This window comes from Anolis carolinensis, chromosome 4, assembly GCF_035594765.1.
Source record: "Anolis carolinensis isolate JA03-04 chromosome 4, rAnoCar3.1.pri, whole genome shotgun sequence".
Taxonomy (NCBI): domain Eukaryota; kingdom Metazoa; phylum Chordata; class Lepidosauria; order Squamata; family Dactyloidae; genus Anolis; species Anolis carolinensis.
This window is the reverse complement of record NC_085844.1, coordinates 97,859,157-97,885,671: the sequence shown is the minus strand read 5'-3', so window position 1 is coordinate 97,885,671 and position 26,515 is coordinate 97,859,157. Positions and strand designations below refer to the sequence as shown.

Here is a 26,515-nt window from a genome sequence, read left to right as displayed (position 1 = left end):
CACCACAGATCTGTCTGATGACATATTAACAACAAATGCCACATCCAGTAATACAAACTAACTTAGCAATTGCAAAAGCATTTTCCACATTGGCTGTGTGTTAAAACCTCTTATTTTGTCCTCCTTTACCTAAGGAGAGGTCATCATTACAGCTGGCTATCATAAAAGGAAATATAACTTAAAAAATAATACTTGATGTTCCTTATTTCTTCAACCTTTTCCAAGGCCTCACCTTTTATGCTGAATCTTTTTAGATTTAAGTGCAGCTTGCTTTTATTAATCTTATATAAGTCAAATGTATTTTATTTTTAAAAATAAGCCTTACAATCCAAAATTTTGCTTTACCCAATTCATTGTGTCCTGAAAAAATAAGCTGTCAAATAAAAATTAATGTTCAAATTTAATTTAAACTTTCCAAAGGTTTGCATTTTTAGCATGCTGAAATCATGACTAATTTAACATTCAGAATCTTTCAAAATGTTTTCAGGAAACCACACTCTTGTAAATGCTTACCTCTCTCAGCAAAAGAATGAAGGACGCAAAGTAAAAGACATACACCATTCCAACTAGCCAGTGAAGGAACATCGTCGTGCCAGGAGCAGATTGGAAACTCAACTCTCTGTCCTTCAAAGTAGCGTCAAACATTTCCTAAGAAAAAGACCACAGGAAACATTTTCCTGTATCTAATACAAGTGTATCAGCTTTCGTATTTTCAAAAGGATAAAACTGCAAAACGTTTGTCACATGATGAAAAAAAATCCTTCTACAATAAAAACATATAGAATCACCAGGATATTATAGAATAAATTGGCTTTACACCGCAATCATCCTTTGCAGTTGTGAACATAAAAATGACAATAATGAACTTCCCTTAATTGAAGGGCACTATGAAAAAATATTTCATTTCTACGCATTTAATGAGGTTTCCAGCTCATTTAAACAATTAGCTGTGCCCAGCCACACGTGGCTATGGCTTATGGGAATCATTTGTTGACCAGGTGGAATAGCAGTAAATAGCCTTGCAGCCTCAAAGCCTGGTCATTTTCTTCTTATGTGAATCCTTGTTTAGTGAGCTGGAATGCAATGGAATAGGCTTGCTCCTTGGAAGGCTGGGTAGTTGCGTTCTAGGGGAATGGTTTTTTGGCCAATCTGAATTGCAATGAATAGCCTCACTGCTTCAGAGCTGGCCGCTTTCTATATAGGGGCATCCTTCCTTAAGCTGATTGAATGGGACGGAGTAGCCTCGTGGCTTCAAAACCTGAGGGTTTTCTATCTAGGGGAAATCTTGGTTGGCCAGGTTGAAAAGCACTGCATAGCCTTGCTGCTTGCAAGCCTGGCCGCTTTTCTACCTTGTGGAATTCTTGGTTGGCCAGGTTGAATAGCAATTAATAGTCTCAGTGCAAGTATGAATGCTGCAATTAGTCACCTTGATTAGCATTTAATTGCCTTGTAGCTTCAAAACCTGGCCGCTTCCTGCCTGGAGGTATTAGGTGGCCCTGGTTGTTTTCTTTCTGGAATTTCTCTGTTTTCAGAGTGTTGCTCTTTATTTACTGTACTGATTTTAGAGATTGTATTGTTCTGTATTATTATACCACAGTAATTTTAGATATTATATTTATAATATTATATTATCTGCTTAGAATTGGATTATATGAAGCCCCTTCTACACAACTGTATAAAATCCACACTGAGCTGGATTATATGGCAGTGTGGACTCAAGATAATCCAGTTCAAAGCACATACTGTGGATTATCCTGCCTTGGCATTCTGGGTTATATAGGTATGTGGTAGGGCGTTGAGTCTACACTGCCGTATAATCCAGTTCAAATCAGATAATCTGTATTTTATAGGCAGTGTGGAAGAGGCCTGAGTGAAGAGGCCCTGAGCTCCATTGTGGCTGAGTGGGTTGCTAGGAGATGAAGTGGGCGGGGCCTACCCTTCTAACTGGCAGCTAGGGGAAAAAACAGTTTTTCCTGGTCCTCTAATTTGGACATTATTTTTCAAGGTTTTTTTTTTGAAAGACATATTTTGGATGACTATGTCTTGTGGGCAGATTTTGTGTGATTTGGTTCAGTGGTTTTGTTGTTTGCTCCATAGTAAAACACACATTACATTTTAATATATATTTATAGGTATTTACCTAAAGGCTTTCCAACCATAATAATCTAAGAGTCACAGCATACCTATATCTGGGAAGAGGAGGTATCACTTCCATTTTAGTGACATAACTTCAGAATATAGTATAAAATACCTACATTCAAAGAGGTATCAGTCTTACCAGAGAACATATGTCCAACCACCAGCCACAGATGAGAGGGAAAACACCAATTTCTACCACCACTAACAATGACACCTATAGGGAAAAAAGACAGATTTGGGTTTTTTTTAATATACATCATTTACTGTATCTGGTAATGCAGTTGCTTTTTAAGAGTGTCATACCTTGACAACTATATAGCATACTCCAAGCAAGCGACGAGATCTCTGAAATTTTACAAGTGCAGCCAAGCCCTTTATAATATGGTTAAGGAAATACTCCCCAATGAAATGCTGCTTGATAAGCAAGGTTGAGAAGTTATAGAAAAGAGCACTGGTCAACAAGAAATTCTCAAGTAGGGAACCATGTATTCTCATAACACTGCAACTATATATAGTGTCTGTGTGATGTTCCTTAATGGGGATGAGATAATGTAATTTGAATTTTCTATTTATTCTGAGTACCACAATGTAAGATTTTCAAATCTACCCTTCACTTCAAAAACATGTAGCTATAAATTAAGTAAGACTCCACAAGAACAGATCTGGAGAGACACTTAAGGAGAAAGGGGTTATAAAGCACAGCAGGTTATGCTCTAATATAATGATTAGAATTTTTTTTTGTTAAATCAGTGAATGAGTGTGCACATAGGATTTGCAACTGATTGCATAAATACTTATTTGAAAGAAAGTCCTACAATATTAGAACAATGTATATTCCTAGCAGGAACCTAATGCTCAATTAACCACCCAGACAATGAGATCTAAGCCCAGCTTATACAGATACATATGATCAATGTAGACTAGGCATCCTCAAACTCCGGCCCTCCAGCTGTTTGGGCCTCCAGCTCCCAGAATCCCTAACCATTTAACAAGCTGGATAGGGCTTCTGGGAATTGGAGGCCAAAACAGCTGGAGGGCTGGAGTTTGAGGATGCCTGATGTAGACAGGCATCTTCAAGTATGGGAGGCATACCTCCAATACTTAGACCTTTCTCTATTTCTAGAACGAGCTTCCTTCTACCCTTACATCAACACCAACATTATCTATGATTAAGGATTACAGACATTTAGTCAGATTTGAAGCTGATTTGCAGTTTTGCATAGGGAACTGAAACAAGCCCCTTTTAATTGAGTTTTCAATATTTCAAAGGACAGCAACCCTTATCCCACCCACATCTCTGTAGTGTTACCACCCACCCACCCACCCACATCTTCATATGCGGCAGATCATAATTATGACTGCCTCTACAGCATATCATTCACTGTTGTTTAATACTGTTGTCAAATTCAGGCAAATAGTTCTATAATATGAAGGAACTGGAGGGAGAAATCCTTCAGATTACTTCAGATTACTTTCCTACCACACTATCCCAAAATGTAATTAAGATTCTCATTAGTGTGTCTGCACCAACAGAATTCCCCAACAGACAAAAATAATTCTTACGAAGTCTGAGGACATTGTACTCATGATGACTATCCATACTTTAAATACTGAATATATGAGCAAAGGGGCACTTAGGAAAGGATACATGACACACAATTAAGGAGACTGCCAGGAGCACGTAGCCAACTATTGTTGTGATTAGGCCTTCAAAGTGAGATGCTTGAACCTGAAGAATACAAAAACATACAGTGTACACTCCTTGAGACAAAAACCAGTTATGTTTCCTTATAAAAACGAATAAAGCATTATGTATACTGAGATTGCTACGAAAGATAATGCAATGATTTCCTAAAATATCCTACAGTCCAAAATATTCTAGACACAATTCAATACTTTTTACGGCTACTAACTATGCAGAATTGTTGTTGGGGTTTTTTTTTTTTTACAAAACATAGTAATCACAGCAGCATCTCAATATCTGATCAACTGAATATTACATGCTTATTAAACTATCATAGATCAATAATACATTAAAACAGATCATTTGCAAAGAATTAATATCTTTGCAATATCATATTATTAATATCATGTAGGCCTGCCATCGGGGATCATTTAACTACAATTAAGATACCAGGAATAGTATGGCATGCAATCAGGAAGAGTAGCACCTCTGTGGGTAGAGAAGAGCTGCAATTGAAGGGGGGCCGAGTTCCTCCTAAAACCAAATTTTTGTGACAGGTGGTATGTGGGCAAGAGGCCAACGCTAGCTATTCTCCTCAAACAAGACATTTTAGAGATGGGAAGGAGTAGGGTCCGGAGCAAGTGACCTCTTGTAGAGTGCCGCCCTAAGTCTGGCCGCTCTGTTTTTCCTCGCTTGAGCCGTGAGAGCTAGGCAAAAGCGGCAAGTACCAACAATATGGGCCTCGCCAAGGCAGAGGAGGCACTTGGCGTGGCCGTCCGAGTCGGGAATCTTAGCAGCACATTGAGTGCAACGCTTGAAGTGCGTGGTAGACATTCAGAATAAAGAGTCTGTAGTGAGCCTTGCGGTGGAAAAAAAGGAACTGGAGAGCAGACGCCCAGGGCTGCCTTATATGCCCTGCGAGGAGAGGGGCGTGGCTACCGCCAAAATTCAAACTTTAGCTGGGAAGAATTTTCCGTTGGAGCCTGTGCAGGCGCAGCCTTCTCCATTAGCGTGCATTCACAGAGTACACAAAGAAAAAAGCATAGTTTTAATAAAATTTTCTTTGTAAACCTTGTTGTTTGTAAAGGCAGATGGATGGGGAAGAGTGCACTATCTTTGTCTAAGTCAGCAGAATTTGCTTCCTGCCCAGGATGGCTTTGAGGTCACATTTCAAAAATTGCTTTACTGGTCAATGAGAGAAAATATGGATATTAGGGATGTGCAAAGCTTCAGACGTCAGTTTCATAATTCGGGGATTTGCATGATTCGTTAAAACACATCTCCAAATTACTAATTGGAACGAGACCCTCTCCGAAGCATTATGAAATGAATTGGAAGCCTCTGAAATTTGGAGATATTAGTAAAGATTTGTTGTTTCAAAGAGTTCCAAACTGTAATTTTTTTAACTGAAAAAAACTTTTTTAAATTCCTAAAAATCAGTAGATGAACAACGTTCTGAAACTTGGCAGGATTTATGCCCTACTTATGTTTTTTCATTGTGCAAAAAAATAAAGGGGATACCTCTTGTATTTTTTTAATTCTATTTTTTTAATTCTCAAAGATTAGTAGGTGAATGAATCTTTCTGAAACTTTGCAGGATTAATAATAATAATAAATCTTTATTTATATCCCGCTTTTCTCCCTCACGTGACCAAAGCTGTTTACAACATATTAAAATTATATAAACAATAGTCCAAATACATTAATAATAAATATAAACATCATAAAATAAGCAATTTATAAAACAACTACAGTATACATTCACATTCATGTGGCATCATGTCAAGCTATATTGCACTCTGCTCCAATCCATAATGTTATGGCATTTTCTATCACTCCAGATTAGTTTCCTTCACTAAAGGCCTGCCTAAACAGGAAAGCTTTTAATTGGTTCTTAAAAGAAGGGGAGGGAGCTGTTTTAATTTCTTTTGGAAGGGTATTCCACAGGGTCGGGGCGGCCACTGAGAATGCCCTCTCCCTCATCGTTGTCAACCGCATTTGTGACAGTGGTGGAAATGAGAGTAGGTCCTCCCCTGAAGATCTTAAAGAGCAGGCCAGTTGGTATGAGGAGATGCGGTCAGATAAGTAAGTTGGACCTGAACCATACAGGGCTTTAAAGTCAAAACCAGCACCTTGAATTGGGCTCAGAAACAAATTGGCAGCCAGTGCAGGTGCTGTAGCAGAGGAGTTATGTGCTCCCTGGGTCCAGCACTAAGGTAGCCTGGTTGAATCTCTTTGGACTAACTGAAGTTTCCGGGCACTCTTCAGGGGCAACCCCACGTAGAACCCGTTACAGTAATCTAGGTGGGATGAAACCAAAGCATGGACCACCATGATCAAGTCTGGATTGCTACCCTGCTTATGTTGTCTCATCGTGCAAAAGTTCAAGGAGATAACTCTTGTAATTTTTAAAATAATTTTTAAAAACCTTTTAAAATTCCTAAACATCACAGGATGACTGGAACATTCTGAAACGTGGCAGGCTTAACATTGTAAATTTGGACTACAAGTTTCACCCTGATAGCCATAAAAATAATGGAGAAACGAGTCTCTATATTTTCCCTATTGCCACTAATGGAACAAATCTTAACAAAACAATTACAAAGCTTAGGAGATTCGGATTATGAAACAAAACGAAACCCCCCCTACAAATCTTTACAAAACAAAACAGGAGCCATCCAAATCTCCAAAAAGAATTACTTATTGGATTTCAGCCGCTTCACACACCTCCAATGGATATAGGCATCAAGGATTCAATATACAAAATGTGTGGAGCTAAACATTTTTGCATTTGCTTAATAGCCAGGTTGTTAACAATTGTTGCCACAAATTCTCTCTATGCCCCCTCCCACCAATCCTCACCCAAATATTGTGACACATATGGAAAACTTAGGCAGGGGCAATTTCTGGGTGTTTTTTTTTCTTTCAAAAAGTGCACCTTGTTGTGGCATTCCCAGGAAAGCATGCATTCCCTCCTCTATTAATGAAACCCGATTTCTATTCTTTCCTACTGATATTCTGGGGGAGATTGCAACAGCAGCAGAAACTTCTATTAGCACTATCTCAAAAAGCCCGGCTGTAGAAAAAAAATCTAAATGCTGGATTTTTGCAAGAAATGAAAGAACAGATTTTTTATTGTGAACTGACAAAATGAAAATACTTACATATTCTTCAAAGCCTAACCCAACAATAGAGAAGTGGCCAATGTGGTAGGGACAAAATGCTAAAAAATGAAAAACAAAATACTTATGCAATGACTACATTTGTCAAATGTAATACAAGCCTTAAAATCATCCTTTCCCACCACACAACAAAAGGATAGGAACTTTTCTGTTTCCTCAGGTTCCTCTACAACACATTTGCAAAATATACTGAAGTAGTGCTAGGTTGTCTAATATTTTTCACTAACTTCGTCTAGGCTCCTCCGTGTGAAATATAAGAAAAGATATTTGGAACCTGATTTATTGTGTCATTACTTTTTAATATCAAGATTCATCCAATGGTACTTGGGACTATGCTAAAGGAACTGTGATCACTGCTTGGAAAAAACCTTTCTTCTCCTGAAATTCGTACATGTCTGCTATGAGCTAGATCCCTGTCACAGCTTTATCCTGAAAGAACTAAAAATACTGTCACTTACCAAACACAAGTATGAATAGTGTATTTAATGACACCACCCAGAATACATGTTCCTGAGGGGAGGAGGAAAGAAATGGAATTAGGAATCAAACATAAACAACCTGCGTTTCTCATTTTCTAATCAATTCATCTCCTACTTCCTTCCTGAACTATATGTAATGAGATGTTGGTACAGTAGAGTCTCACTTATCCAACACTCGCTTATCCAACTTTCTGGATTATCCAATGCATTTTTGTAGACAATGTTTTCAATACATCATGATATTTTGGTGCTAAATTCGTAATTCATAAATTACTACATAGCATTACTGTGTATTGAACTACTTTTTCTGTCAAATTTGTTGTATAACATGATGTTTTGGTGCTTAATTTGTAAAATCATAATGTAATTTGATGTTTAATAGGCTTTTCCTTAATCCCTCCTTATTATCCAACATATTCGCTTATCCAACATTCTGCCGGCCCGTTTATGTTGGATAAGTGAGACTCTACTGTACTTCCAAAATAAAAACCTAAAAATAAAAACAAGGTTCAACCTTTGTTATAAAGGCCTGTAAGTTTCCAGATTTAACATATTTGGATGATACTTTTTAATATATAAAAAATACAAAGGGATATAATTATAAAGAAGTATTTTAATATAGATTTTACTTACTAGAAAAACCAGGGATCCATCAAGTCCAAGCATCTAGAAACAAGAGATAAATTTTGCAATGAGTAGCCAACAGTTTCTACATGCCCAGAAGTATCAAAGGTCTCTTAAGCCTCAAGTAACTACTATTCCCTACAGTTTTTGTAATACATATGATAGGATCCAGAGAAACACAAGCCAAGTTAATCGAGCACAAATATCTTTCCTGCTCCTTCCTACTGTACACCTTTTTTGTCAATGAATATTACAGAACACTCTAGGACAGCATGGGATCCAACACAAGCGCTTCCTTTTTTATACGATCAGGAGTCAAATTCAAAAGATTACAGGAGTAGGCAGGCTCAAGGTGGAAAAATCTGCCAGAGCTAAGACAATGTGTAACATGAAAACACAACTAACTAGCAAACTGAAGCCAGCTTGGCAAACACTATTTTACCCACAACCACAGGGAACCGCCAAAAGGCTAAATGGAGGGCTGCACAAACACAGCAAGGACCAAGTACTGAGAGTACAATCATCCCAGATAAACAGCTCAGGGGAAGGTTACAGGGGCTTACATGTCTTTACACTAATGCACAGAACATGGGAAATAAGCAAGACGAATTCCAACTTTTAGCACAACACCACACGTACGATGTCATAGACATCACTGAAACCTGGTGGGATGACTCCCATCACTGGGATGTAGCCATTGAGGGCTATAACCTCTTTCACAGAAATAGAACAAAGGGAAGAAGAGGGGAAGTAGCTTTATATGTCAAAATCAGTTACGTTGCAGAAGAAATGCAAGACTGTAATCCGGGAAACCAGCTTGAACGCATCTGGATAAGAATCAAGGGAACCGGGACTCAAAATGATCTCGTCATAGGTGTATACTACAGACCTCCGAGCCAGGATTAAGCACTTGATGAAGCCTTCTGTCAACAGTTGACCAAACAGGCACAAAGAAGAGATATAGTAGTCATGGGTGATTTCAACTATCCCAATATCTGCTGGAAAACAAACTCAGCCAAGAGTACAAAGTGCAACAAATTCCTCACTTGCCTTGCAGACAATTTTATGGTCCAGAAGGTAGAAGAGGCAACAAAGGGATCGGCTACTCTTGATCTCATCTTAACAAATGTGGAAGACCTGATCAATACAGTTGAACTGGTCGGATCCTTAGGGACAAGTGACCATGTGCTCCTGCAGTTCACCATACAAAGGAAGGCTGAAACTAAGACAAGTCAAACACGCATTCTGGACATTAAGAGAGCTGACTTCCAAAAAATGAAGGAAATACTGAGCGGCATTCCATGGACACCAATATTAAAAGACAAGGGAGTTTAGGGATGGATGGGAGTTTTTAATAAGTGAAATATGCAAGGCGCAAATGCAAACAGTGCCAACCAAGAAAAAAATGAGACAAGTGAAAAGAAGCCAGAATGGATATCCACAGAACTTCTTACCAGGCTAAGACTCAAAAGAGACATGCACAAGATGTGGAAAAGGGGAGAAATCACCAAAGAAGAATTCAAATGTATAGCCAACTCCTGTAGGGAAAAGGTTCGCAAGGCTAAAGCGCAAAATGAGCTCAGGCTTGCCAGGGACATTAAAAACAACAAAAAAAGGTGTTTTTGCTTACGTTGGTAGAAAAAGAAAGGACAAGGAGGCAATAGGGCCTCAGCGAGAAGATGGGATGATGGCGACAGGGGACAAAGAAAAGGCAGAACTATTGAATACCTTCGTTGCCTCGTTCTTCTCACAAAAAGAAAGCCGCCTTCAACTTCAGCAACATGGAATGCACATAGGAGTTGGGGAAATCCAGCCCCAAATACAGAAACAAGTTGTCCAGGAACACCTGGCCGCTCTAAATGAATTCAAGTCACCAGGGCCAGACCAGCTACATCCAAGAGTATTGAAGGAACTAGCGGAAGTTATTTCGGAACCACTAGCAATAATTTTTGAGAGTTCTTGCAGAACGGGAAAAGTCCCAGCAGATTGGAGGAGGGCGAATGTGGTCCCTATCTTCAAGAAGGGAAAAAAGCATGACTCAAACAATTATTGTCCAGTCAGCCTCTCGTCGATATCAGGCAAGATTCTGGAAAAGATCATTAAGGAAGTGGTCTGCGAACACTTAGAAACAAATGCAGTCATTGATAATAGTCAACACGGATTCACCAAAAACAAGTCATGCCAGACTAATCTGATCTCTTTTTTTGATAGGGTTACGAGTTGGGTTGATACAGGGAACGCCGTGGATGTAGCGTACCTGGATTTCAGTAAGGCCTTCGACAAAGTCCCCCACGACCTTCTGGCATTCAAACTAGTAAAATGTGGGCTAGGCAAAACTACAGTTAGATGGATCTATAATTGGCTAAGCGAACGAACCCAAAGGATGCTCACCAATGCGTCGTCTTCATCTTGGAAAGAAGTCACAAGTGGAGTGCCGCAGGGCTCCGTCTTGGGCCCAGTTCTGTTCAACATCTTTATTAACGACTTAGACGAAGGGTTAGAAGGCATGATCATCAAGTTTGCAGACAACACCAAACTGGGAGGGATAGCCAACACTCCAGAAGACAGGAGCAGAATTCAAAATGATTTTGACAGACTAGAGAGATGGGCCGAAACTGACAAAATGAAGTTCAACAGGGACAAATGCAAAATACTCCACTTCGGCAGAAAAAATGGAATGCAAAGATACAGAATGGGGGACACCTGGCTCGAAAGCAGTACGTGTAAAAAAGATCTTGGAGTCCTTGTGAACAACAAGTTAAACATGAGCCAACAATGTGATGAGGCTGCTAAAAAAGCCAATGGGATTTTGGCCTGCATCAATAGGAGTATAGTGTCTAGATCCAGGGAAGTCATGCTACCCCTCTATTCTGCCTTGGTCAGACCACACCTGGAATACTGTGTCCAATTCTGGGCACCACAATTGAAGGGAGATGTTGACAAGTTGGAATGTGTCCAGAGGAGGGCGACTAAAATGATCAAGGGTCTGGAGAACAAGGCCTATGAAGAGCTGCTTAAAGAACTAGGCATGTTTAGTCTGCAGAAGAGAAGGCTGAAAGGAGACATGATAGCCATGTACAAATACGTGAGGGGAAGTCATAGGGAGGAGGGAGCAAGATTGTTTTCTGCTGCCCTGGAAACTAGGACGTGGAACAATGGCTTCAAACTACAGGAAAGGAGATTTCACCTGAACATCAGGAAGAACTTCCTAACTATGAGAGCTGTTCGGCAGTGGAACTCTCTGCCCCGGAGTGTGGTGGAGATGTTGACAAGCTGGAAAGCGTCCAGAGGAGGGCGACTAAAATGATTAAGGGTCTGGAGAACAAGCCCTATGAGGAGCGGCTTAAAGAGCTGGGCATGTTTATGACGACCCGGACTGATGTTTATAATGACGACCCGGACTGATTTACGGCTACAGCACGAGGATTTTGGAGGAATAGATTTTAATCATATGTTTTTATATTTTTTATATTGTTTTAATTGTTTTATTGGATTTTTATAGCTGTTTTAATTATGTATAGGCATCGAATTGTTGCCAATTTTGTACGCCGCCCTGAGTCCCTTCGGGTGAGAAGGGCGGGATATAAATGTTGGAAATAATAATAATAAATAAATAATGTTTAGCCTGCAGAAGAGAAGGCTGAGAGGAGACATGACAGCCATGTACAAATACGTGAGGGGAAGTCATAGGGAGGAGGGAGCAAGCTTATTTTCTGCTGCCCTGCAGACTAGGACCCGGAACAATGGCTTCAAACTACAGGAAAGGAGATTCCACCTGAACATCAGGAAGAACTTCCTCTCTGTGAGGGCTGTTCGGCAGTGGAACTCTTTCCCCCAGACTGTGGTGGAGGCTCCTTCTTTGGAAGCTTTTAAGCAGAGGCTGGATGGCCATCTGTCGGGGATGCTTTGAATGCGATTTCCTGCTTCTTAGCGGGGGGTTGGACTAGATGGCCCATGAGGTCTCTTCCAACTCTACTATTCTATGATTCTATGATTCCTTCTTTGAAGGCTTTTAAGCAGAGGCTGGATGGCCATCTGTCGGGGGTGCTTTGAATGTGATTTCCTGCTTCTTGGCAGGGGGTTGGACTGGATGGCCCATGAGGTCTCTTCCAACTCTACTATTCTATCATTCTAACAGCATGACTAATTACTTCTACTAGAGAAATAATCAGTGGAAGAAATACTTAACAACAACAACATCAACCTTATTCTTATAACCCGCCACCATCTCCCCAAAGAGACTCGGGGTGGCTTACATATGGAACAAAATGCTCACAAGACATAAATACAAAACAACCAATCAAAGCAAAAACACTATTAATTTTTTGTGCGTAAAATATAACAATCCAGATAAAAGCACAACGAAAATAAAACATAAAAATATAAAACAGCAGCATTGGAACTTAAACAAAACCATGCTCAACAAAACCAACAGCCAATGGGCATGACCAGGCTATAAAAGGGCCGGGCATGGGATAGTACAAGCAGCGCACCATAGGGCCCTTATGGTATTTACTATTTCTCTTATGGTATTTACTATTTCCCTTCTCCAAATTTTCCTGTACAAGTAGTCTTTTCATAATGCATGTTTCATCTTTGTTCACCAATCCTAATCACCCCATCTAAAAAATATTTTTTATTAAAAATATCACTCTCATCACGTGTAATTACGTTAATGCATAAACTGACCAATATCAAGAGGAGAATGCAATGTGAGGGTGAGAATGGGAAACTGTCTACAGTTGCCAGGTTTGCATGCCTAAGAATAAGCAGCCTTTGAAACGCGTAAGCCTTACTCACTCTTTCCCATGTGAGTTCTTCTGCGGCTCGATCCCATTCTAAAGCATTCCAGTTCATGTCATCTAAACAAATAAAAGAAGAATTTAAAGATTGTTAGAGAAAAGTTTTACCAGAATAGTAATCCAATATAATTTGACAAGTCTCCCTATTACAATACACAGTGTTGTATCAACAATGAAATAAAAACAAATGTTTCCAATATTCAGCCAAACGCTTATAGATTGCCGGCACAAAAATGTATAGCTACAGTAGAGTCTCACTTATCCAACATAAACGGGCCGGCAGAACGTTGGATAAGCGAATATGTTGGATAATAAGGAGAGATTAAGAAAAAGCCTATTAAACATCAAAATAGGTTATGATATTACATTTTAAGCACTAAAACATCATGTTATACAACAAATTTGACAGAAAAAGTAGTTCAATACGCAGTAATGTTATGTTGTAATTACTGTATTTACAAAATTAGCACCAAAATATTACATTATTTTGAAAACATTGACTACAAAAATGCGTTGGATAATCCAGAACGTTGGATGAGTGAGTGTTGGATAAGTGAGACTCTACTGTACCAATTTATTTGGCTTAAGTATGACAATCAGTATTCAAAAATGCCCAGGAAACAGAATGCTATTTCAATGAATACAAACTTGAAATTGAATACATCAAAATGCAATTCGACTATTCTAAAATGTAGCATTGATAATGTTGCTAAACAGTAACAAATATACCTTGAGCTCCATTGTTTGCATCTGCTGCATCTTCTACTACAACATCTTCTTCATCTTCATTATCTTCTTCCTCTTCATCTGGTTGTTCTTCTTGGATTTCTGGATTTTCCCCAATAACAGCATTCTCAGCAGGCTGATCCACAGGCTGGTCAGGAGCAGCATTTTCAGCTCCACCATTTCCAGCACCCTGAGCCTACAGGGCAAAAAATCAACACAAATGCAGCTGAATTAAAGAGTTCTGCTATGAGAAATGCCTCCAGAGACATAAATTATTAGTGTACCTTTTGAACATGAAGAAACCATCTTTCAACTGATTTTCTTGCTTTTTAATTGCCAGATATAAACAAACAGTTTATGCGTAAGTTACATTCCTAAACTGATGCATAAGTGACAACTTCACATTCCAACAAATTATACCAGACACACTGTAAAACAAATTGGTTTTGAGTGTGTTTTAGGGTTCTCTTGTCAATGAGTACATTCAGCATTCAAAAGCAACCTGACTTCCTTTTTATTCAACTCCACCTCCTAAAACAACATGAGAAGCATGAGTTTAGAAGGAAATCTAGAATAGAAGAGAGCATCTTGCAAGCTGCATTATCCAGAAACGAAATTGTACTAAAGGACACCAAGATACCCTACCCTTCTATAACCATTTATATCACAACTATAGGAAATTTTGCAAAGACTAAGACACTAGTTCAGCCTTACTAGCCTTACACAGTAAGTTTTAGCCTGTTTTGCATGACCACAAGGAAGGGTTCAGAAATGTTTACTCCTATTTTTATTAATCGGAATTTGTCATAACATCTATAATTTGTGTATAATCTCTAGTATATTTAGTTGAAACAAGCTGCAAACATTGAAACTGGCTTTTTTCTTTATAAATTAACTCTCATTTGAATTCTCATAGTTTATTTAAACCTTGACAAAATAGTGAAGAGCAGAGACATCACACTGGCAACGAAGGTCCGCATAGTCAAAGCAATGGTATTCCCCATAGTAACCTATGGATGCGAGAGCTGGACCATAAGGAAGGCTAAGCGAAGGAAGATAGACGCTTTTGAACTCTGGTACTGGAGGAAAATCCTGAGAGTGTCTTAGACTGCAAGAAGATCCAGCCAGTCCATCCTCCAGGAAATAATGCCCGGCTGCTCACTGGAGGGAAGAATATTAGAGGCAAAGATGAAGTATTTTGGCCACATCATGAGGAGACAGGAAAGTTTTGAAAAGATCACGATGCTGGGGAAAATTGAAGGAAAAAAGGAAGAGAGGCCGCCCAAGGGCAAGATAGATGGACGGTATCCTTGAAGTGACTGGGTTGACCTTGAAGGAACTGGGGGCAGTGACGGCCGACAGGGAGCTTTGACGTGGACTGGTCCCTGAGGTCACGAAGAGTCGGACTGAGCAGCAGAGCAGTTTATTTAAAATGTTAAGTGGCAGCTTTTTAACTCATCTTTGTTTTGTTGCAAGAGAAAATGCATGATGAGGTTTGCTGAAACTCATTTCTGAAACTCTAAATTAAGATTAGAACATTCAAAACAAACTATTCTAAGAAACCCAATAATTAAAACACAAAGGATCCACATTAAATAATAGCTTCTAATCATAGTAATCTTCAGAGTCAAACCCAAGTCATGTCCATGGCATTTTTACTAGATGTGCGCAACCTCCCCCCCCCCCCTCTATCTATATATACATAAATTTAATGTTCATTTTACTATGGAGTAAACAACAAAACCGCTGAACCAAATCACACCAAATTTGGCCACAAAAGACATAGTCATCCGAAATATGTCTTTCAATAAAAAAAACCTAGAAAAATAGTCCAAATTACAGAGGATGAGGAAGAGTCTTTCTCCCCCTAACTGCCAGTTAGAAAAGTAGGCTTTGTTGCCTTTAGCCCCCCCCCCCCCCCCCGCTGCCTTTAGGCCTCACCCCCTTCATGTCCTAGCAACTCCCTCAGCCAAAATGGCACCCAGGATACAGGTAGAGTGCACTTAGGCCTGATCCACACTGCCTATAAAATACAGATTATCTGATTTGAACTGGATTATATGGCAGTGTAGACTCAAGGTCCTTCAACACAGCTATATTGCCCATTTATAATCTTATATTATCTGCTTTGAACTGGATTATATTGAGTCCACAGCACCATATAATCCAGTTCAGTGTGAATTTTATACAGCTGTGTAGAAGGGGCCTCATATAATCCAGTTCTAAGCAGATAATATTATAAATATAATATCTAAAATTATTGTGGTATAATAATACAGAACAATATAATCTCTAAAAACAGGACAGTAAATAAAAAGCTACACTCTGCAAGCAGGGAAATTGAGAATTCCAGAAAGGAAACAATCATGGCCAGCTAACACTTCCCAACAAAGGATTGCCCCAGGCAGGAAGCAGCCAGGCTTTAAAGTTGCAAGGCCATTAAATGCTAATCAAGGTGCCTAACTGCAGCATCATACCTGCCACACCAAGACTATTAATTGCTATTCAAACTGGCCAACCAAGGATTCCACGAGGTAGAAAGTGGCCAGGCTTGCAAGCAGCAAGGCTATTCAGCGCTTTTCAACCTGGCCAACCAAGATTTCCCCTAGGTGAAAAATCCCCAGGCTTTGAAGCCACGAGGTTACTCCATCCCATTTAACCTGGCCTAGCAAGGATGCACTATGTAGAAAGCAGCCAGGCTTTGAAGCAGCGAGGCTATTCAGTGCAATTCAATCTGGCCAAACAATGATTTCCCTGCAAAGGAAGTAGCCAGGCTTTGATTGAGGGTACTACTCCAGCTACTCTAGAAAACGGCCAGGCTTTGAGACTGCAAGGCTATTCACTGCTATTCCACCTGGGCAACAAATTATTCCCATAAGCCACAGCAACACATGGCTGGGCAAAGCAAGTATTATATATAGTCTATTAAATTTATAAGCAGTTCCAAACTGAAGGACAGGCATGAGAGAAAGCAAGCTAATATACAACAGAAAAGGATTCAAGATAAATTAAAACTGACAAACTAAAGGGCATATTACCTCATTTGGTTGACCAACATCATTGATGGCTTGCTGCTGATTTTGTTCCAGCCACTGCGGTGCTCCTCCATGGACAATTTGTTCACGTAACCAGACAAGGCTGATAAACGCACAGAGCGTGCATGTCACCACAAAACAACCTTGCAAACAGTCTGCCAGTAAGTTCTCTCTATGGAAGAGATAGCCAACATATTATATAAGATTGCTATCACAACTTTTTTCACCGCAAATGTTGCTCTTAACTTACAGAGCCAGCAGACACTTTAGCTCATGGTAAGCCCATCAGATTTTTTTCTGACAGACAGAATACTTTCTATAATAGCATACTTGGAAGCCTGCAATTATTTTAAATCTACATCTTAAGTTGTAACAAACTGTTTACCAATCAAATAAAACTGATGTTTTAAATACTGCTTAGTTATTATCTAGTTTCTCTCCATTGTCTCAATTACAACTGCACTACTAATATGCTGATCAGCAATTAAATTGTTAAATTTTACATTTTACAAATATTATTATTACCACCACTTGCTAAAAATTTAAAATTCAATTGTAAAATTGCACAATGTGATCATTTTCTTATTACTTAGTAAAGTACACAGTTGAAATACTATTCCCTGGCTATCCTGTTTCATCATCAAGTGTTTCACTCATAGTTTTAGAATAGTAGTAATAGACCATACACTGGAATATGAAGCATTAATTTCCATACATTCAAGAAAATGCAACAGCAGTCAACACAGAAGAATATCCGGGAATCCTTGAGAGGCACAGCAGAGAAAATTCATATTAGACTATACTTACGTTGAAAGCATATCTAATGGCAGTGTCAGTAGTGAGCTCACAGAGCCAGTAAACAAGCACTTGTAGATGCGGCCTAAAGAAAAAATAAGCACAATGCAATCAACAATATCTGACCACTAAACCTGGATTTTAGAATTGTCAAATGCAACAAAAACATGGCATGGTGGAGAATTAAAAGTGCAAAGGGGCTGTATTTCCCTGCAGTCCCATTATGTCATGTTCTAAATTCAATTTTTAAGATAAAGGAAATGTGCCAGGCATTCCGAATTTCATCATATCAGGTTGATAATCAACAAACAAAGGATCTGTGAGAATTTGCATCTGCACACTAATTCAAAGGGAAGGGATCACATTCAATAGAATTTTTGAAAATACTTTCATTACTTCATAATGGCAGCAATATTATCTCAGACATTTCCTAAGCAATACGCTGAGAGAATTAAAGAATTAAACGAATCAAATAATCTAACCCTCACCAACGTTTTGATCATTTAAAAACCTAATATTTAAAAAATCTAATGTTAGATTGCAGGCCGTCTCCATCTCATTCTCACAATTTGTTGAGCTTGTATGTACTGTACCACAATGTATCAAATGGGTTTACTACTCTGTCTTTTTCTCTCTTAGCATGCATCACCTTCATCTCTGTGCCGCTATCTACAACTCCAAAGAGACCTAAACATGCTATGAATTCTACAGTGCCTCAGGAGCCTGATTAACAAGTTTATAGGTGTGTCACTGTTCTCTGTGCAAATACAGACATCTACAATGTCCCAGAATCGCTTTTGAAGCATTCTGCATCTAGGTTTGATAGTTGATTCTTCAATAATCAGCTATTACATCCTGGTTATAACCAGAATCTAGGTGTCCACTAACAAGAAAAATATCAAATACTTACATGCTGTAAGAGGTACAACTCCCAACCATGCAAAGGCCACAAGTGTATAGTGAAACCAGTATCGTATTGCTGTGCCGATACTTGTAACTAGTCCAGCAAATATGTCTTGGATTGGAAGCCGGGAAGGCATATCTGGGGAATAAACTAAGAAAAGGGAGAACAAAAATGGAAAGAAAACAATCTGAAACACTACTAGATTCAAGTAGGGAACCACTAGAAAAAGGTTTTTCATTTAGAAATTCACAATTAGTGCAGAACGATAGGAAACTGACTACTGTCCATCAATATTAGCTACAACAATTAACAATGGGGTTACAGAGTATCACAGAGGAGTCTCTTCCATTCCTACTAGAGATAAAGAATTAAACCTAGAAGCTTCTGCTAGCTAAGGAAGTGCTCTATCACCGACCTATGGACCTTACCAACCATTGCCAGACTCAATTTTGTAGAAGAACAGGAAGGATTTTACAAATTAGAGCATAGGTCCATAATATTACAGCGTTGTCTGCATGGTCTCAGAGTTAGGAGAACAGTTGACTCTAAAATGATGTTGCGTATTCAAAGACACTGTCAACCAAGAGCCCACTGCCTGCAGGTTCAGCATATTGACATCGCAGTATGAACACTCAACCTGTTCTATTAAAACAGGTTGATTCTGACCTTGGCCACAAAGAGTCTGCTTAACTCTCCTATGCTACAACAAAGCCCTATAGCTGCCAAGGGAAGAATCTAACCACAGTAACATTTCCACATTGGTATGGACACCATGCTCTGAGAGAAGTGGCTCTGTGAGCTAGGCATGTTTAGCCTGGAGAAGGAAAGGTTAAGAGGACACATGATAGCCCTGTTGACAGGATATCATATTGAGGAGGAAGTTTGTTTTATGCCACTCCAGAGACTATGACATGGAGGAACAGATTTAAACTATAGGAAAAGAGATTCCACCTAAACTTCAGGAAGAGTTTCCTGATGGCAAGAGCTGCTTGGAAAGGGAGTATGTTGCTCTTCTTTGGAGTTTTTTTTTTAATACAAAAGTTGGATGGCCATCTTACTGGGAATGCTATGATTGTGTGTTTCTGCATGACAGGAGGTTAGACTGAATGGCCCTTGTGGTCTCGTACAACTGCATGATTGTATGTTTCTATCAAATGCTCCTTATTACATAGAACACAGTCCTAGCTGCCTTTTTGTCAACTTGCTTGTTGCTATTTTGGGTGACTAATCCACCATTGCAGTAAACCCTTTTCTGTTGTTCTATCTTTTAAAAGTCATTATCAAAAGGTTGATATCACACATTCGCTAGTAACATAAATACTGTTTGAAAATACAAATAACAAGATACTGTTTACATGCCGCTTGTCTGATTTCAATTATTTTCAAGTGACTTAGTGATGGTTGTAATCAGGAATTTAGCATGCAACACCAGAGACAGCTTAAATATGGTAGTATTCCATCTTTGCACTTTCATCTTCCAAAGGTAAACTTGGCCCTAATCCAGCTAAAGAGCCTTTGTACACTAAAATAACCATAACAAACTACTTAATGTAAACATGATATAAAGTCATGCCATATACTTACTTGGTGTGAAAGCAAATCTGTGTTTACATAATTCACAGTATTCTTTTCTGCTGTGTTTGAGCCACTGAACTAAGCTGCAATAAAATATAACAATCATAGTAGTGCAGCTCTAAAAACAAGACATTTCTGAGCAGATAAAATTAGGAACTTCAGCAAGTTATACTTTTAAACTAGAACTGTCATTTGAATATTTGAGAAGAGAACAAAAGAGGTAATGTCTGTAAATTAGTTTCTTTTATTGAACTGCAAATCAACAATAATGATCTCCAGAAATCTTGGGCACTGATTTAAACAGTTATAAAACAGATTCTTAAACACCAACTAGGGCCAAAAAGTCATACCTAAGTTTCAAAAAAAGTAATTTTAAAAAGGTGAAGAATCCAAACATAAAGGATAAAACCTACATGCACAGTGGTTATTCCTATTTTAATCAATCTCTTTTTAGTAGCTGCCCTTTGCATTGCAGCAATTTGAATCCTATCCCTGAAGGACTCTCCAGAGAGGCATTACATGACAAGGGCAAAATACACATGCATGAAAGATCTCTCCAGATTCTAACAAAAACAAATGTATCAATAAGAAAAATAAAATTAATATAATACACAGCATTTTTTAAAAACAAGCATTACTGTATAAACAATGCCATCACAAGCAAAACCATTGTTGATCAATAATATCTAGTAATTACGTAAGAATTTTATGATCTTTTTAGGTAATTCCATTAACCATACTAAGATTAGACTACTATAAACAGTTTTTATTTTCTCTTTAACATCTAATGATGTCCCTGGTATTTAAACCATGGATATGTCAAACCTTATTAAAACATTAAAAAGCTAACAATCTCGAGAACTAATACGCAAAGTCAGCTGGAAAGTAATGAAACATAGTTTCTATGTACAATTGTGAAACCACTAAAGTGTTCATAAGTGAAGTCACATGCACCACTTTCAGAACAGACGTGGACGTAAACAGGAAGCTTACCATTCTTGATGGATAAATTTAATACTGCCAGTGCATACACACGGATGATAGAGAGGCTTTTCTGGAGTTCCTTCAGACCGACATACCCTGCATATGTCTGTTGAAAACAAACATGCACAGTTAACATGGAATAAAATTATAAAACAGAGAATTATAATTGTGAGATAATATACTGTGGTTTGCTAAACACGAGATACCAGAACCAAAATAAGACCTTTTGTATCTCAAATCTGCATAAGGTTTGTTTAATTTAAAATCACAAAACATTAAAACAGTTTTTCAATATCTATATACAAAGAGAAGGATGAGCTAGAAAAGCTTGTCAAGATGAAGGCATACAATAACAACAATGGAAAGGAAAAATAGCAATGGTTAACTGAAAAATGCTTACATCTGTTTTTTTCTCCTACAGTGATTAATTACTAAACTTCAGTATGATACGTTAACGAGGAAAAATGATGTAAAAGTAGTTGTGCAGCAATTATAGCTTTAGTAAAGCACCTTATATGCCCATTCTGCAACTCAAAATCTACAATGGAATGAAAAATCTATGCAAAAAAATCCATAAAACCCAAAGACCTGAGCATTGTTACATAAAAATCTAAAAATAAATATAGAAAATAGTTACTTTAAGCTGTTAATTAGCATCTTGCATAAATCCATGCATGAATCATCTGGAGACAGAAGGGCATACATTTTCAAAGTGCAGACAATTCAATTTGGAACAGTCTGACAAAAGAAGAGGTGCTAATACCATGCATCCTCTAGTATATAACTGACATTTTGCAAGAACAAACATTTGACATTTCCGCATGATGGATCCTTTATCCAAAAAAACCCTAATCGGTCGGGACCCATGTCTTTCTGTGTCAGCCTACTCATAGCTTAAGATCATGAAATGAGGCTCTTTTCGAAGTATCCTGTATACTGGCAAAGGAGAGAGCTTGCTCAGTTTGGGTATCTCAACTATGGAACAACTTTCTCATGAATGTGGTGCAATACTGGAGATTGCTTGGCAATAGTTCAAGGACTCTCTTTGCCAGTGTATTTTAAATTTAACTGGCTTAGCCTGTTTTAGAGATCTGTTTTTGTAATTAATTAAATTGTGGGTTGAATAGTGTAAAACAAAATACAAAATCTGCAGGTAGGCAAGGCCTTTATTAATTACAATTCTACTAATGCCTGCAATCTTTTGATTTTCCTCAAATTCTTCATCAGGTTAGAATGTTTTAAAAAATTGGGGGGGGGGGAAGAAAGTTCAAAAAGTGTAGCTACATGTTTTAAGCCATTGTAATATATGATTAAACTTAAACTCAAAATAGAAACAGTAAGCTTGATGAGTACTAGATGGAAGATACAGGCATTACATGAGCCCACCAGCACACAGACAATATGGTAAGCCCTATTGCTACAGACCAATCAGTATGTATGTGTGTTTGTGTATACATTCCCAGGCAAGGACAAATTGGTGGCAGGTACAAAGGTGCTATTGCTTTGGGGTGATGCAGCAGGACTAAGAGCTGACTGGCTTCACAACAGCAACTGGCAGTTCTTTCTGCTTTCAGTGAGTCAGAGCCTTCCACTGCCACATTGGTAAGGATCCAGAGGTCTTCCAACATAGTCAACCTAATACACTCCTTCCTACCATTTGGCAGCAGCATGCTGAGAATCCTTGTCTCTTTTACTCACAAACCAAAAGTGGGACTCAAGAAAGCAAGTTCCACTGAAGTCAATGGGTTACAAGGTACACTACTGCTCCCTTACCCCAATTTTAGACTTGCACGTGGCTCACAAGACCAGTTCAGACTAAAAACACTATTATGGCATAATAAATAAAATCTAAACTAAAGCAGATTAGGGACAACCTGAGATCATACCATTGTACAGATTCTACTACAGACTGAAAGACCCTGAAACTTGATAATATGAGGCTTGTTCAAAAGATAATGCCCCACATTTGTTTTCTCAGCCATTAACAAAAATAGAAAAATGCACTTTTGCATGCTTGATATCTGATGGTTCTGCCACACACGTACTGAGTTTCAGGTCATTCCGACATATTGTGGAACTATAGTGAACTGTTAAAATGATGTCTGTGAAAGAATCCGTTACAATCAATGAGCTGTAATTGAATTCTTGGTTCATGAAAATGAAAGTAGGGCGAATATCCATAAATGTTTATGTGCCATGTTTGGTAGTTGTACAATCAATAGGAGCACTGTTGGGCGGGGGACTAAGAAAGCTTAAGCATCAGGAATTACAGAAAACAAGCTCCGTGATCTGCTGTGTGCTGGTTGTCCTATCACAGACAGCACTCCAGACATGTTGAACCATGTGGATGCCAATATTTGTGCAGATTGACACATCAAACATGGCAATTGGCCCTATAGCTGTTGATAAGAATTGGAAGTGTGTATTCAATTTTTGAGATTCTCAGATATTTGAAAATCCGCACAAAATGGGTTCTGCAAAATCTCACAGCTGACCACAAGATTGAGAGGAAAACAATTCTTCAGAATTGTGGGAGCATTGTGATGCCAAGGCGGTGACCTTTTTGTCCCAGATTGTTACAGGTGATGAAAATTGGGTGCAGCATTTTGAACCAGAGACAAAAAGACAGCCAATGCTTACCAAAATCTTCTGCACAGCTCCCACACACTGCACACAAATGTTTGTGGATGTTCACCACACTTTCATTTCTGTGAACCAAGAATTTAATTACAGCTCTTTGCTTGTAATGGCAGTCTGCAACAGATACCATTTTTAGCAATTCACTAGAACTCCGCCATCTGTGGGAGTGACTTGAAATTCAGTACACGGGGGAGAAACATCAAATTTTAACCATGTAGAAGTGCATTTTCTATCTTTTTAATGGCTGAGAAAACAAATGTGGGGTGTTACTATTTGAATGACTCCTGACAGAATCAGATCAATGTGGTTCAATTTGCAATGGTATTTGAGTTGAAAAATGGAAGCAAATAATGGTTTTCACAATCATTCTGACAGAGATAAAAGCTGCCTTCTAAAAACTGACCAGAATAATCATTCTGACATGGAACTGTGCATCTAATATTGGCTAAACAGATGCTTGAAGGCAACCCAACAGTATGGAGACAGCAACCCATTCCAACTGTAGGCTTCAGATTCTGGAAATCAATATTTCAAAAAATGTGTATGTTTACACTAATGCTATCTGGGATTCTCCCCTTATCAGACAACTGCTCAGCTTTACAACTGCTAAACTTCAATAAAGCTGCTGCATAAATAACATCCACAGTGACAAGAAAACCAGTGTGGTACAATTCTTACAAATGCCAGGCTGTGCTTTAAAAAACTTTAGTCTCCAATGAGCTGTGGCATACATTGGGGACCACTGGGCCAGTAGTCCCCTTTCAGCCTGGTTTAGATCACAAGGCTCTTATAAGAACAAAGTGTATGAGAGCCACGTGTCTTACTTGGAACCCACTAAAGGAAGGGCAGGCTATACAGTAGAGTACCGGTTATCCGAGATAAATGGGCGGGCCCATTCTTGGATAACCGAAACTGACAGATAGCGGGGAAGGTGCCTCGAGGGAGGGAGGCAGGCTCCAGAGGAAGTTCCAAGAAGTTCCAATGGAAGATTTCTCACCTTTGAGGAGCTCAAAGGCTCCCACTAGCTGCTCTGAGGCGGCGGATGACAGGGCAGGCTCCATGCAGAAGAGGGTGTGGAGCAGCAAGGAGGCCCGAGAGGAAGCCGCCGCCGTGCTCATGGCTGCCTCTGCTTCCCCCTCCGCTGCCTCCTCCTCCTTTGCATCTTCCAGCTGGAGGAAGAGGGAGAGAAAAGTCCTCCCCCCTCTCCCTCTCCTCTCAAGCTGTGGCGGTGGCGGCTTCCTCTTGGGCTTCCTTGCAGCTCTGCGCCCTCTTCTGTATTGAGCCCGCCCTGCCGTCCGCCGCCTCTGAGCATCTGGTGGGAGCCTTTGAGCTCCTCAAAGGTGAGAAATCTTCCACTGGAACTTCTTGGAACTTCCTCCAGAGCCTCCCTCGAGGCAACCACCCCCCGCGGCCTCTATTTCAATAGGCGAACTCTCAGTTCTACCATGGATTCTCTACATGACTACACATTGAAACAGAATAATGTATTCTATTTGTACTATGAACTAAGACTCTCTGACAATAAAAAGCAGCAGTGAGAATGAAATTACCTTCAAGAAAAGGATAAAACTAGGAGAAGGAAAGAGAAAAGACAACTATCCTCAGTTTGCTAACATGAGATTTAAAAACTGTGTTTCCTGTCACTTTCAGTACACCTGCACATATATGCACACACAAATACCAGAGATCATAAACTGATGTTACAAGCTGCATCATATCTACAGACATCTCTACAAACAAAAAGAAAACAAATAGTCATATATGCTGGGAAATTAAGGCAGTTGCTGTTCTTGTTGTATGCCTTCAAGTCATTTATGATGGACGGCAACCCAAAGACAAATCTATCATAGGGTTTTCTAGGCAGGATCTGTTCTAAAGGAGTTTGCCATTGACTTCCCCTGAGGTTGAGAGAGAATGTCTTGATCAAGGTAACACAATGGGTTTCCATGGCCAAACAGAGATTCAAACCCTGGTCTCCTGAAGTCGTAACTCAATACCAAACCATTACAGCAATTGATTCAGTTAAAGCAATCTCCTGTGTTGTTTTTTGTATTCATTTTCAAAATATATATGTGGAAGAGTGATTAAAAGCATGCTTACACATTTTAACCAAGGCAATTTAAATAATGATAAAAAGGAAATCAGAAATTTAAATCAAGTTTCCCATATACACTTTATGCAGTTCCTAAATAATGTGAAATCGCTTAGTTAACATAACTAATAAGGACAATTTACAATTAAAATCAATAATTTACACAATCATATAATGTATGTTTGATATAGCTGCATTAAAAATAATGCTTAGAACAAGCAGCAAGAATAATAGTTTTAATCTGGAGTAAAATTTAGGGAATACATTCACAAAGTTGCTCGCTGAACATAGTTGCCCTCCTTTATTTCCAGACTTTCTGCTTTTTGTTTCGGTTCTACTTCTTTCCATGTATTGCACCATTCCATGGCCATCTTCCAATTTCACATGAGAAACTCAAATCAGCTAACAACTACAAACCTTTGCGCACTGCAGCCTATGTGTCTTTGTTTGTACATAATTTCCCAGAAACATCCAAAAACACAAGCTGATAAGCAATTATGGGCATAGAACAAAAAATGTTCTTTGTATATATGGAAAGTAAATATTAACTAGAGGATAGGTGATCAAATCGCAGAATTCAGCATAAAAGGAAATAAGATCACACAAGCTACTTATATGCCAGATGACATCTCCTGAAATCAAAGCCTGGATGTCAATGATTGTGATGACTTGCCTCTAATAGCAATGTCATATCATATATACAGTTCTGCAGTATGCTGTATTTATAAAGACAAGCAAAGAACAGTTAAAATATAAATCCTAAATTGCTTGGGAATTTACTGTAATAACAAACACCAATACAGACATCTTTCCTTAAGTTCCCCTACCTGCAGTTTCTTAACAACCCTGTAAGT

At 38.8% G+C, this 26,515-nt stretch overlaps 1 protein-coding gene across 1 annotated transcript in view; it reads right to left on the bottom strand.

Moving 5' to 3' along the window:
• marchf6 (membrane associated ring-CH-type finger 6) overlaps nucleotides 1-26,515 on the bottom strand; it is a 65,469-nt gene that overhangs the window by 22,167 nt on the left and 16,787 nt on the right. Inside the window, exons 2-15 of the mRNA XM_003219810.4 lie at nucleotides 20,939-21,035; nucleotides 19,955-20,028; nucleotides 18,377-18,520; nucleotides 17,479-17,551; nucleotides 16,675-16,843; nucleotides 13,640-13,832; nucleotides 12,909-12,970; nucleotides 8,118-8,150; nucleotides 7,464-7,515; nucleotides 6,988-7,046; nucleotides 3,788-3,868; nucleotides 2,443-2,511; nucleotides 2,279-2,353; nucleotides 514-648 (exon numbers count right to left, since the gene is read on the bottom strand). Of these exons, the coding sequence (XP_003219858.2) occupies nucleotides 514-648; nucleotides 2,279-2,353; nucleotides 2,443-2,511; nucleotides 3,788-3,868; nucleotides 6,988-7,046; nucleotides 7,464-7,515; nucleotides 8,118-8,150; nucleotides 12,909-12,970; nucleotides 13,640-13,832; nucleotides 16,675-16,843; nucleotides 17,479-17,551; nucleotides 18,377-18,520; nucleotides 19,955-20,028; nucleotides 20,939-21,035 (1,316 nt within the window). The remainder of the gene's footprint in view (nucleotides 1-513; nucleotides 649-2,278; nucleotides 2,354-2,442; nucleotides 2,512-3,787; nucleotides 3,869-6,987; nucleotides 7,047-7,463; nucleotides 7,516-8,117; nucleotides 8,151-12,908; nucleotides 12,971-13,639; nucleotides 13,833-16,674; nucleotides 16,844-17,478; nucleotides 17,552-18,376; nucleotides 18,521-19,954; nucleotides 20,029-20,938; nucleotides 21,036-26,515) is intronic.